This window comes from Vigna umbellata, chromosome 10 (assembly GCF_029865625.1).
Source record: "Vigna umbellata cultivar VRB3 chromosome 10, Vumbellata_1.0, whole genome shotgun sequence".
Lineage (NCBI taxonomy): Eukaryota > Viridiplantae > Streptophyta > Magnoliopsida > Fabales > Fabaceae > Vigna > Vigna umbellata.
The window spans coordinates 14,242,038-14,254,472 of record NC_142174.1 but is presented as its reverse complement, the minus strand read 5'-3'; the positions used below and the strand labels follow the sequence as shown (position 1 = coordinate 14,254,472).

Here is a 12,435-nt window from a genome sequence, read left to right as displayed (position 1 = left end):
AAACTTAAATTTGATACAAACTCGCCCTAGACGAATATACCTGTGCTTGTACAAATCAGATGGCCACTAATGAAATTGTCTTCCATACATAATTTTGGTAATTATTTCATCAATAAAATTTACATAGAAAAAACAATATGTTATAACCCTAGCTCAACACTTAAAAGAAAAAGTTACACAACTAGGAAGGTTGACACGAACTCACAAAACCTGGTAAGTGTATATGCCACAACAACTGTTTCATGCATCCAATAACTTGGAACTTTCAGCAGTTAATTCAGTCGTATAAACAAGAGAGCCAAGAGCAAAGACAATAAACATCACTCCATTAGAAATATAGCAAAGATGTAATTTGTTACCCTGTCTCAGGAATTACTAAAACAGCACTACAAATGCTTTTCATGTGTTCAACGAAAACTGTGCTTTCTTTTTGGATTTCTTTCTCCCAAATAGCCTTCTCCAAAAATTTCGACCACCAGATTTCTTGGTAGGTACGATGGCCAAAGAATTAACACTAGCACTGTCTTCCTGGCCTTTAAGTCCATTCAAAAGTAAAATCTTTTCCAGGGGCTGTTTGAAACTTGGAATGCTGATAGGACTGGAGCTTCTTTCACTTGCTGTGACAGCATTTCCATTTGCTTTGGTATCATCATCTGCCACCATCTGATCAAACAGAGAAGATCGATTTTTCACTTTCTTTTCTTTCAGGGGGACAGGATTCGTGTTTGTGACTGTACGACGTTGAGAGGCAATGGCATTGTCAAAAAGAGAGGCATCCTTTGGTGCAGCTAATGCCTTCAACTGCTTCCCAAGGTTAAGAATGGTTTCTTGACACTCTGCCAACTTTTCCGATGCCGCGGTAATCTCCCAGTCCTGCAGGATCCGGATCGATAAACAGCCTTCAAATCAAAAAGTACATATTGATATGCACACGTAATCAATGAAGTCAATATTCTACTTACTGCATAATGGAGTAGTTAAATTTATACTAAATAGCAGCCATTCTTCACTCACCAGGGTAGATGGCCCTTGGTCTGATCAAACCTCTCAAAACATTAAACACATAATCAGGCTTCATTTTCATTTATTTGTATCCATTTGTTAAAGGATTGCTACAAGTTCATATCTAACAGTTGCTAAAGGCTATGATAGAGTGGAAACAGGACGTATGGGGTTCCATATTGATATCTGGCAGTACAATTTAGTACCTTCATCAAAAGTAAAAACTAAAGAGGGAAAACACTTTTTTGTTAATATTTTCAGCCGTAATATGCAAAAAAGATAAAATAGTCTCCTGAAATTATTGTCTCGTTTCATGACTAATCAAAATTCCTATTCCACCTTCCCACACTAAAATTACAGCAGCCTAGCACCTGGGTATAATTATTTGGAAGGAAACAAATTATGTGAGCCAATTTCCATTTTGTTTCTTAGATTTAGGAGAATTGTATATTGGATATGGTTTTGGCATTCAATGCTTCAAAAGCACTTAAAAGAAATCAATGAACTGAAGAAGTAAGTTGTTCATCATCCTCGAATTTGGGATCTTCCGATTTAGCTTTAAAATCCAAGTTAGGATAAGAACTATATATTATTCAATATCAAATCCATATCTAGTTGAAAACGCTTCAAATTTATTATATCTTCCAGAATGCCATATAAGATAGTGATCTAATTAATCTATGAGCCATTGAGTATAGGCCAAACAGGAATAAAATGGGATTGAGAAGAGCTTACAGTTTGTAGTGGCTCATCTTTCTGATTAATGTCCTTGTCTTTCTTTGTCATGCTGTGAAGATAAATTTGATATGTGAGTGTGTCAATCTTCAAATAAGAGATTAAAAACTAAATGTTTGAAAATCATATCATATAGTAACAAGTATTGTAAGATTAGGATTATGGATACCTTTCAAACTGGAGCTGAAGTTCGACACATTTGGTCTCTAATTCTTCACAATATTGATTTTTGCTCTCCAGTTCCACTTCTAATGCTAAAACCCTGTGATTAGCCTCTTGTAGTTCGGTTTCTGTAAGCTGAGTGTCAAGATCTTCATTTATGAATGCATGATTTTGTACTTGATCCTCAAGTATTCGATTCAATTCTTTCACAGTTTGTAACTCCAATCTCAAGCTGCCAATAGTCTTCTCTGATTCCTGAAGTTGATTTGTAGCTGATTGGAGCATCCCTTCCAAGGCTTCCTTCTCATATTCAGAACTGATCACTTTATCTTCAATATTTTTAATTTCTTCCTTGTCAACATATGGCATCTCTTCAGTTGGAACACCATGACAATCTGAATTAGTTAGAGGAGGCAAACATGATACCTGTTCCCTAGTAAGATGCAACTTATATGCATCTGCAGACATCGCTGTTTCAGCTTCGTTTTCACTAAGTGTCTCATCCCAATCAAATTGTTTTTTAATGGCATCCCTCATACTTGAAACATCCTGAAGAGAAAAGCAGTGATTCATAATCCAGTCCAAAGCCGTAGTCAGTTCTGTGGCAAATTTTTCATGGTCAGCCTTGTTATTGAGTAAATCGTAACACACATTGAGAAATTGCTGTAGGACACTACTAAGTTCAGATGTTTTCCACTGGAAAACACGGACCATGTAGCCTGTAGGCATTCCTTGACTCTTATCTGTACCGCTATTTTCTCTTTGGTACAAAGAATCTGAATTATCAAAATCCTCAGCAGGCATGCTGATCCCTTCAATAAGCTCAATTATCTTACCTATTGACTGGCCAATATCCCTTTGAGATTGCTGTTTAGTTCCCTTTATTGATAAAATCTGAGCATCAGTACCACACGGATCTTGCCCAGAATTGTTCAAAGGTTCCCATGAAGTGTGCTGACTAAAATGGAGAGGCTTAGATCCATCAAAGTGACCTGAGCCTTTGCTTGAATCAAACGTATATTGATCTGTATTTTTTAGATAGCTCAAAGCCAGTCTAATATCCTCACGTATGTCATCGAGGTTCTTATGAGTGGCACCGTTTTGATCCATTATCATTTTAACTACTTCCAGAAGCCAGCCAGGAATATCACCCTTTAACATGTCATTAGAACATGATTCCTGATTTGAAATGGAGAACTCTGACAAATGATCAGACACAGGAACGATCTCCTTACCTGTTACTCCAGAGCTAATCTCGTTTGGTCTAGTCTCCGAGAAGCCATCTATTTCATTATTTTCTTCTACAGAAGCTTGCGAAATTTCAGTGGCATTTTCAACAGAGACCACTGCTAATTTTTCCATTTCAAGGAAGTCATCCATAAGGCTTAAATCTGAGGGTCCAACATTTTTACATGATAATGATTCCTTCTGCCGTATACTTCTAAAGTGCTCCAATTCTGAAATCAATGCAGAAGCCCAGGAATCAGCACAGCTAACCTTGTCATCACTGCCAATATCAGACATTGACGACAAAGATAAATCTCGAGTTGCAAGATTACACATAGGCTGCTCCAAGGTCACATGGCCTCTAGATTCAATCTCTGACTCAAGTCGCATCAGTTTAGAAGCCGTGCGAGCAAGCATTGCTCTTGAGAATTGGACTTCATTTATTTTCCTATTTAGTGATTCTTTCAATGTCTTGTTTTCTTCTTCCACTGCATTTAGTTGCTCGGTCAAAGCAGTGGTTCTTCTAATGGCAGTCTCGGAACTGTCAAGTGCAGATTCAACCACCAAACTGGTTGAGTTCAAGTTTTTCCTTCTCATTTCAAGCGAATCCCGTTCCAACATTTCAAATTCATTTTTCATTTTTGCCAAGGAAGCTGGACTTGGCAACCGTTTCTGAACCAGAACACGCAGCCTCTGACATTCAGATTCTAACTTGGCAATTTTTTTAACACTCTGTAAGTACTGCTTATGAGAAGCATCAGCTGTTCTACGATTAAATTCTCTTTCCTCATTCCGGATATCAAGTTCCTTTTCAAGTACTTGAGTTTCGTACTTCAGGGAAGCATTATCTCTCTCCATGGACTCTAATCTAATCACCAATGCATTATGATCATCCTCTGCATGAGCCAATTGTCTTTTCAAATCTTCAATCAAATTTTCTTTAGCAATAATAGATTTACTAAGACGAGAATTTTCAACCCCAAATTTAGCAAGCCCTTTACTGGTCTCTGATAGCTTCTCCTCCAAAACTGTGCGTGCTTCTTCAAATTCTTTAGAAACTTTCATCACAGCATCATGCATCCTTTGCTCTTGCTCTTCTCTAACAAAACGTAACTGTTGCATACATTCCTTGAGAGCACCATCCAATTGGGCCGCTCTTTCTTCATAAACTAATTGCTGCCGTATAGATTCATCGAGATGTTGCTTCATAGATAATATTTCAGCTTCCGCCTTCTCCCATCCTTCAAAGGAATCTTTAATGAGATACAGGTAAAATTATTCTATGATTATTATTGTTCAACTGCATGAACATTACCTGCCACTGCTTCTTGAACAATTTTTGTTTGTTTCTTCAGCTGCTCATCTTTAGCAGTACATTCAGAAAGTGCAAAAGCAAGCTTATCATTTAATCTTTTTAAGTCTTTCTCCAATTTTTCTTTATCAGTTAGAGGTTCCTGTACCTAAAACCGCAAGGCAAAACAAGACAAAAATATTGATTATTTTATCAAGTAATAAAGAAATCGTTATATTTCAAAAATTCCAGGGAGGAAAAATCTAGGTTTCTAACAAATACATACATAAACAATTATTTGCCCATTTTGCAATTACAAAACATTTCAAGATCAAGGGCACAGGAAAAAAGCCCTTCTCGATTAATACTTTTACTAATTACTATAGCAGCCTTCTTAATCTATACATGAACATAAATTTTCGATGGCATATGTGTGTGTATACATGTATGTGTGTGTAATGAGAACTGAAATATTTGATGTGAGACATAATTAAATTACCTCTCCATTTTCTTTTGAGGTGAGATTTGCTTTGTCGGTTGCTATTGTCTTCTGTGTGGATTTTTTCCCCCAAAGCCAAGACTTATGATCCATAACGATAAGAAGGCTTCAAATGTGAGAAGCCTGAATGGAGATTTCGGTTAGGGAAAGTATGCTACTACAGTCAAACTGGAAGGATGAGCTAACAAGAAATAAATCACAACAATGATAACTTATTGAGTAAATAACTGCTGCTATTCAGAAACACTATTTCAATATTTCATCATTGATGTCATGCTATAAAAGGATGTAAGAACGACTCAACCATAGCCAGGATTGGAAATCACATGAGCTAAGCCTATCTAATTAATGCAACAATTAACTGAGCTTTAAATTAAAGCTCAATCAATTGGGTTCAAAATTGTATAACGCTAAAAGCAAACTCTTCCATAAAAATGATTCACTGATTCTTTGGAATGATATCTGAGATGCACATAAATCGCAAGTTATAATATCCAAATGAGCAAATGACGCAGAAGCAACAGAACTGCTTCACATTGACACAATTTAACTGTTGAGAGACTTCAAACCAAACATCCCCTTGATGAGACCAAAAACAAAATGGAATGCTAATATATGTTAAATAAAAAAATTGCAGCTAACATATTCATTTCTCTAGGACACTACATTACTATATATGAATCAGCCTATGGACTAATGAGCCAATTGGAAAAGCTTAAACTAGGTTGATTTCACAAATAACTCAAAATTCTGAGCTAATTGAAGTACTGTTAATAAACTGAATCACGAACTGGTTGATGTGCTGTTCATTTAATTTCTAACCTAAGCATAATATATCCCTCGAGAGTACTGTCGTTTCGTGGTTGCAGAGGATGCAATGGTCGTTACCAGAATCTTACCAGTATGCAAAAGAGGTATATTACATACATCACTAAATAAATATAAATCTCCACGCATCAATGTTTCTATATATATATAAAGTACTATAAACCTCTTTTAGCAGAAAGCCCGAAAGCTCAAAATTCATTCTTCTAAAATTTAAGTTAAAAAAAAGGTTCTTTAAAAGAACAGAATCAAATGATGATACAATATAAGAACATAATGATGAAAGGTGTGTGCTTTGGTTTCTGACCTCTTAAGAATGAAGTGTGAGACTTTGCTAGTACGTGGATCATCCAAGACAAAAGAACAACATCCGAGACCCAATGGCGAGGAGATTTAACTCTGGCACGGACAGTTAACGAGAGAGGAAAAATGGATAGAAGTGGAGATTAAGGAAATGGGAGTTGAGAAGGTTAAAGGAAGAGAGACACAGACATCATATGATAACGTGCAATGTTTGATTTTTCACCGACGCAGAGGGTACCACAACTCCCAACCTTAAAGAGAGAAAAAAGAGGGGAGTTTGGTTGCAGGAAAGGGAAAAGAAAGAAGTGAAAAGACAGTAAAGTGTTCCCTGCTGGACTAAAAGTCAAACGGCAAAAAGACACTGCCATGGATGCAAATTTTGATTGTAAAAATTATTGAAAACATGTCTTTTAAGATTAACCAATTTCAGAACGAAAGAAAAACCATATTTTCATGCATGTCAAAAAAATAATATTTCCTAATATGGTCTAATGTGATTAATTTTGCTCGACTTAAACAATATTGTTTTACAGATATATACTAATGTTGTTCCGAACACAGACATCTTTTTTTGAATAAAATTTAATTTACTGTATGTTGAAAATTACTCTAACTCTTAACAGTTGAGTAATGCACTCTATAACAGTTTCTTTACCACTAACTTAAATTTATTAAAAGTTGTGCATGTGCATCTTAATATGTAATATTTGATAAAAATACTATTATGATTATGCAAAAGAGTGATACATTAACATTTTGTTAGCATCACAACATAGAAGAAAAAACCACATCTTGTTAAACTATTACAGGTTAATTTTTGGTTAAACCAAAATTGCATAATTTAAATGTTGGCCTGGTACGTGGAATAGGTTTAAGTTATTTGATGTACTCTTTTCTCCATCCTTACAAGTTTCAACTTCCTCCTATTATTGCTCATATTTGTCCCCTCTCTGCTTTCCTTAAAACTTAATTTCATCAACCCTACTTCTATTCTCGTTACTTAATTTGAGTGTTATATATTTGATCTCCTTATTTATTTTTATAAGCATGATTTTAGTCATTGAATTTTGACATAAAGTTTAAATTTATTTTTGTGTAAAATTTTAATATATTTTAGTTCTCATAATAAATATAATTCTTTTAATTTAATTATGTTAAATTTTTTTATTTATATCAAAGACATTTCGTATTAATATTTGAGTTATTTATATATTTGATATGTTTCTTTTTAATATTTACCGAAATTACGTTTAACATATAAAAAGAATTATCGTAATTGAGTTAAATACTATATTTATTTATTTTTAAAATTTAAAGATAAAAGTATATCAAAATTTCGGACAAAAATAAATTATAATCTTATATCAAAATTCAGATATTAGAAACATGTATAATTTTATTTGTTTTATAGTAAAAAAACTGTGTTATTTCTGCTTTTTTTTTCTGTATGTTCTTGTTGAAATGAAAAATAAAATTTTAAAAAATTGAATTATTATTGAGTATTGTTCTTTCACTAAGTTTTTAAATCAATAAAGAATGCTAATTTTAATGCTATAAAATATATTAAAAAAATTAATATACTATCATTAGTATATTTTAAACACTTAACAAATAGACAGGATAAAAAATTCAGAAAAAAAAATCTGATCTGGGGTTTTCAGATTTTTAATAAGTGTCTTTTTCCAATTGAATGAATGCTCACGGGTAAATGAAACAAAAATATGTGTATGGTTGTTTCCTTAGGTGATAAGTGTGTTCCTCGCAAATGACAAAAACCAAAACCTTGCTCGTGACCACCTTGGAAGAAGATTAAGAATTCGGATATCCGAAATTCCCCAAAAACAATTAATTAATCATCTTGAAACTTGTTCTTATATAAAGAACCATTCACCATAAAAAAATTACATTATAATAAATAGAACAAAAATTGGATATGTTAAACACAAGAAAGAAAGTACTTTGAAACAATCTTTCACCTACTTCGCATACAACAGCCAAGAAAGTACTTTAAAACTTTGATTATCTACCTGAAAAAGAAAACACATATTCAATGTCACAATTAAACTTCCATATTCAAATTTAAATTTTTCTCCCTTGCAAACACTCTCTCTAACGACTATTTTTTTTTTCTTTTTTCAAAATTTTAACTTTCACCAGAATTATTACATCCATTGCCATTGTTATTCATATAGGTTTCAGTTACCTTTCCTTTGCATGTAACTATTAGTCTCCAAAAAATAAAATACTTAGATTAGTGTCTTTAAATAATATTTAGTTGTGAAAACACACTGTTCTACACAAATTAAAAAGTTATTAGATAATTTTTTTACAAAATAATTTATTTTATTTTTCTCCCCTCTAACAATGCTTTAAAAAAATCATAAAAAAAGTTATAAATGCTTAATATATAACTTATTTATTGTACTAGTGGTAAAAATACTCCAAAGATGATGTTAGTCTATTTTGTTCTTCTTTCGCAATGGAATTGCATTCTCCAAGAAGTCTATGCTATATAGTTTCATACCGACTGATAGATGTCACAAGAAGCAAAGAAAATCAATATCAGTTAGCAGTAAACAATAAAATCCATGTATTAGGTTGTATGGCCAAACTGCTTTACCTGGTTGGTGTGTTTTCTCTGTTTCTGTTCAGTTTTCTTTCAGGTTAAGAAAAACCATTTTCAATTGTATTTTCAAATTGCAGACATGTTTCCTTTATCACCAAAATCATTATGAGGACAAAACACTTCTTATACATTTTCTAACTTTTTCAACCGTTATCATTGATGATGTCTTACTTGCATTTGGATTTGTACGAAGTTGTGTTGGAGTAAATTTTAAATTTAATTTAATTTTATGAAATTGATTTTTAATATCAAAATTTGTATTTATTTATATATTTTAAATTAATTTTATTTTTAACTGAAAAGAGATTTTTAAAGGTTTATAAAATAAGATTTATATTTATTTATATATTCTAAATTACTTTAAGATAAAACTTTCAACCAAAATGAAAGTTTTTAAATGCAAGTCATAAACCCTTTATTTTTTTAATATTTTTATTTTACCCTTTTTTTTCTGTTTATAAACTAAATAATTGGAGAGTAGGATTCAGTTAACTCTATCGAACTTCTCTTTATATCCCAATTATTATACATTTAATAAAAAGCAAACAGTAAAGTAGCATCTTTTTGAATATCTTTTCTGGTGTAACATATAAAGATGTGTGAAATAATTGATAAAATATAAACTTTTGAATGATATTATAAAATGGGCAAGTGTTTCTGAGGACAAGAGGACAAAGAAATAGAGTGCTTGTTACTTAAAGTAGAAAGGCTCAACTGGATGAATTGTTTAATAAGAGAGATACACCTTTTAAGCCTTAGTTAGATTATACTCATTCAATCTTACTCTCTAATCTTTCCTAAACTGATCTTCACCAATAATTAATATTGTGATGAGGTGATTATAAATATTGAGAAATAAACTTTTAAATTTACTCAATTTTATAAAATGAGATTTTTCACTTATAAGTTCAATAAATAACAACTATATTTAGATATTATAAAATATTATTTTTATCATTTATATATTAAAAATATCTTATCTCTGTTCTGCATGAATTTCGAACATTAAAATTCATTAGTGATCCTAAAGTATATCTGGGCCAAAAGAAAAAAAGAGAATGTGCCAGCACTGTTTCTTCTCTAGCTAGCTTAGGCTGCAATTTTTCCTTCCTTTCAGCTTCAGGAACAGATCCTGTTCTGCAGAAATTCAGAATATTGAAAACTCAGAGCAATTTATAGAATAGGAATCATAATTCTTATATCTTATTATTACTCAATTTTAATTTTGGTGCAGTCTTGTTAGAATTACTTAATTAAGTTAAGCATATCTAAAGGACAAAATTCTACATTTTCTGTTTGCTGTGTAATAAATATCTGAAAACTTGCATTTTACTCTGAAATTTATTTTAAAACATTTTAATTGATACATAGTGTGTATTTCACATTCAAGTAACTATTGTTTTTACTTTTATAATTTTAAAAATATTGTACAGATTTGGTAAATCAAATAATTTATAAACTCTTTATTTTCAAAAAATCTTTCAAAAATGAATATCACAGATTTAAAAAACTTTCCTTAAAAAAAGTTACTATACCTCAACTCTACGGCAATGATATACTATTAAATTTATTTTTGGGTTATACCTGCAGCAATAATACAGAATAGTTGAATGACGTTGTTGCAACATTAAATTAATGTAGTTAAGTAGTTTTTTATTTAATAGAGGTGTCAGAAACATTGGGCTCTAGAGAGGCCCACACTTTTCTTGAATAAAGCTTTGCCATAGCCCACAATTCGTTGTTTTTTTCTGTCTCATTTGTCTATTTTAATGGATTCATTTATTGACTAATTTTTGGACGTATAGTGTTGTTTTAACTCTTCAAATTTAAAATCATTAAATGTGAAATTGTGATTCTAAAATAACATAAATTTATTTTCTTAAATATCATGTGTAAAACATAGCATGGTTTGTTTTAACAGTTCAGAATTTGATTTTTAAAAAATAAATTGTGAACTGTTTCGATTTTGTTCTATTTTTTATTTAAAATTGAAACAAAAATAAATTTATGATTTTTATATTTTGAAAAATAATTATTTTAAAAGAATTGATTTGGAAAATAATATTTCCTAAAATAATTATTTAAAGAAATAATTTTTTTTAAAACGTATATTTTAAATAGTACTTATTTAGAACTATATAAATAGGGAAACTGTCAACAAAAATAAAATTTATACATTTTTTTAAATATTTTTTTTTGTAACTTTTGAATCGGAAATTTTCACCAAAAGAGTAAAAAAAGAGTGGGAAATGTTTTATATAATTTAAATTATTGACTTGTGAATAATAAATGTAATAATTAAAATATTAATAAATTTAATAACACTTTTTGTAAATAATTATTCAAAAAATTTATTAATTTGTAAAATTATATTTTTATAAGTAACGCTATCTTCTTTTTATTCATATTCTTACTATCGTAATTATTTTAAGAATTATGTGTGTGATTTAAAATAAATTTCAAAGTTATATTAGATGAAAAAAAATTGAAAAATTACTTAAAATTGTTCTCTAATTTTATATTTTTACACGTACATTTTATTGATTTGTATTTTATTTATATATAAAATTATTAATATTACAATTTTTTCGATTGGATTATAAAACTAAATAACCACATCTATAAATATTTAATTTTCTAAAAAACTAAAATCCCAATTCATTATTTCTTAAAATACTAGTTTTCTAAAAAATAAATTTTTAAATTAGAATATTTTATAAATAACAATTTCTTGATATGATTACTTTTTCTAAATTTCTATATATGAAGTGTCGTTTAATTGATAATTTACTAGCTTAAATAAGAATATTGTCGCTTAAGTGACAATATAACAAAAATTAATTTGCATTAACAATTTTTTTTGGGCAAAATTTTTCTTATTTGGACGACAATAAGATTTTGACAAAGAGTAAAGTAGAGTCATGTATTATTTTTTCCTAGGCAATAACCTTACTTGTTTAGGCAAAATTTTTCCTCGTCCTACCAAACCCTAAACTCAGATACTATCACAAATCGATCTCATTTATGGACCTAAAACTCAACCTACATCGTACAAATCATACCAAAGTAAAATATTCAACATCCAAGCAACAAATTTTACGAAAATCAACATGCAATTTAGTTATAAATTTAGCTTCTCTAACCTTAAAGGAACCTTAAGTTCTTCAACATAGTTCCACATATCCTTCTCCCAAAAACCTCATTCTATTTGCCTCCTTATTAAATGGATTTGGAGAACGCTCTACGACGATTCCAAAGTTAGTTCTTGATCGAAAAAATAAGTGAGATATGGGTGAAGGATTGAAGAAAGAAGTCAAATATCATAGGAAAGGTTTTCAAGGAATGAGAGAAACTCTTTTATGTTGGTTTTCCATGGTGGTATAAGGAGGATAGTATTTCAAAAAAATATTTGGGATTTCACATTCTTCCCAATAACACAAAGTTTTCGTCCTAAAAAATTTACTTACTAGGAAACAAATAGGGATAAAACTCTCTCATTTCTTCTTCTAATTTCAACGTGACAACGTTTGATCTATCGTCCACCACATATGTACCCCAACTCAAAATCTTACCTTTGTGCTACATAACTTGACGCTCCTCAATCCTTACTGATTTTGTCTCCATAGATAAATCCTTCTTTTATTGTATCTTACCCACCTTGAAAACACATGTTCTTAGCATATCTTTGAGAGACCAAATCTTCCTCTCAGATTTCTCATTCGTTTGAGAATGATAAGCAAAAATCATCCTACTGGGACTTTTGTC

The 12,435-nt window shown here is 30.7% G+C and overlaps 1 protein-coding gene across 1 annotated transcript; it reads right to left on the bottom strand.

The window, feature by feature from the left end:
* Positions 1 to 306: 306 nt before the first annotated feature.
* LOC148191974 (filament-like plant protein 7) lies at positions 307 to 6,350 on the bottom strand. The gene is made up of 6 exons (XM_088100809.1): positions 6,049 to 6,350; positions 4,917 to 5,039; positions 4,442 to 4,586; positions 1,907 to 4,367; positions 1,738 to 1,789; positions 307 to 873 (listed from the first exon to the last, which is right to left on the bottom strand). The coding sequence occupies exons 2-6, from the start codon at positions 5,007 to 5,009 to the stop codon at positions 400 to 402; spliced, it is 3,225 nt and encodes a 1,074-aa protein (XP_087956935.1). The 5' UTR covers positions 5,010 to 5,039; positions 6,049 to 6,350; the 3' UTR covers positions 307 to 399.
* Positions 6,351 to 12,435: the final 6,085 nt, after the last annotated feature.

What these genes read in the sequence shown, in the direction of transcription:
- LOC148191974 (XM_088100809.1), bottom strand. Translation starts at nt 5,009, where the DNA reads ATGGATCATAAGTCTTGGCTTTGGGGGAAAAAATCCACACAGAAGACA. An exon ending in CCTCAAAAGAAAATGGAGAG is followed by an intron (nt 4,587 to 4,916) that starts GTAATTTAATTA and finishes TTGCGGTTTTAG; the next exon opens with GTACAGGAACCTCTAACTGA. An exon ending in AAGATGAGCCACTACAAACT is followed by an intron (nt 874 to 1,737) that starts GTAAGCTCTTCT and finishes CGGATCCTGCAG; the next exon opens with GACTGGGAGATTACCGCGGC.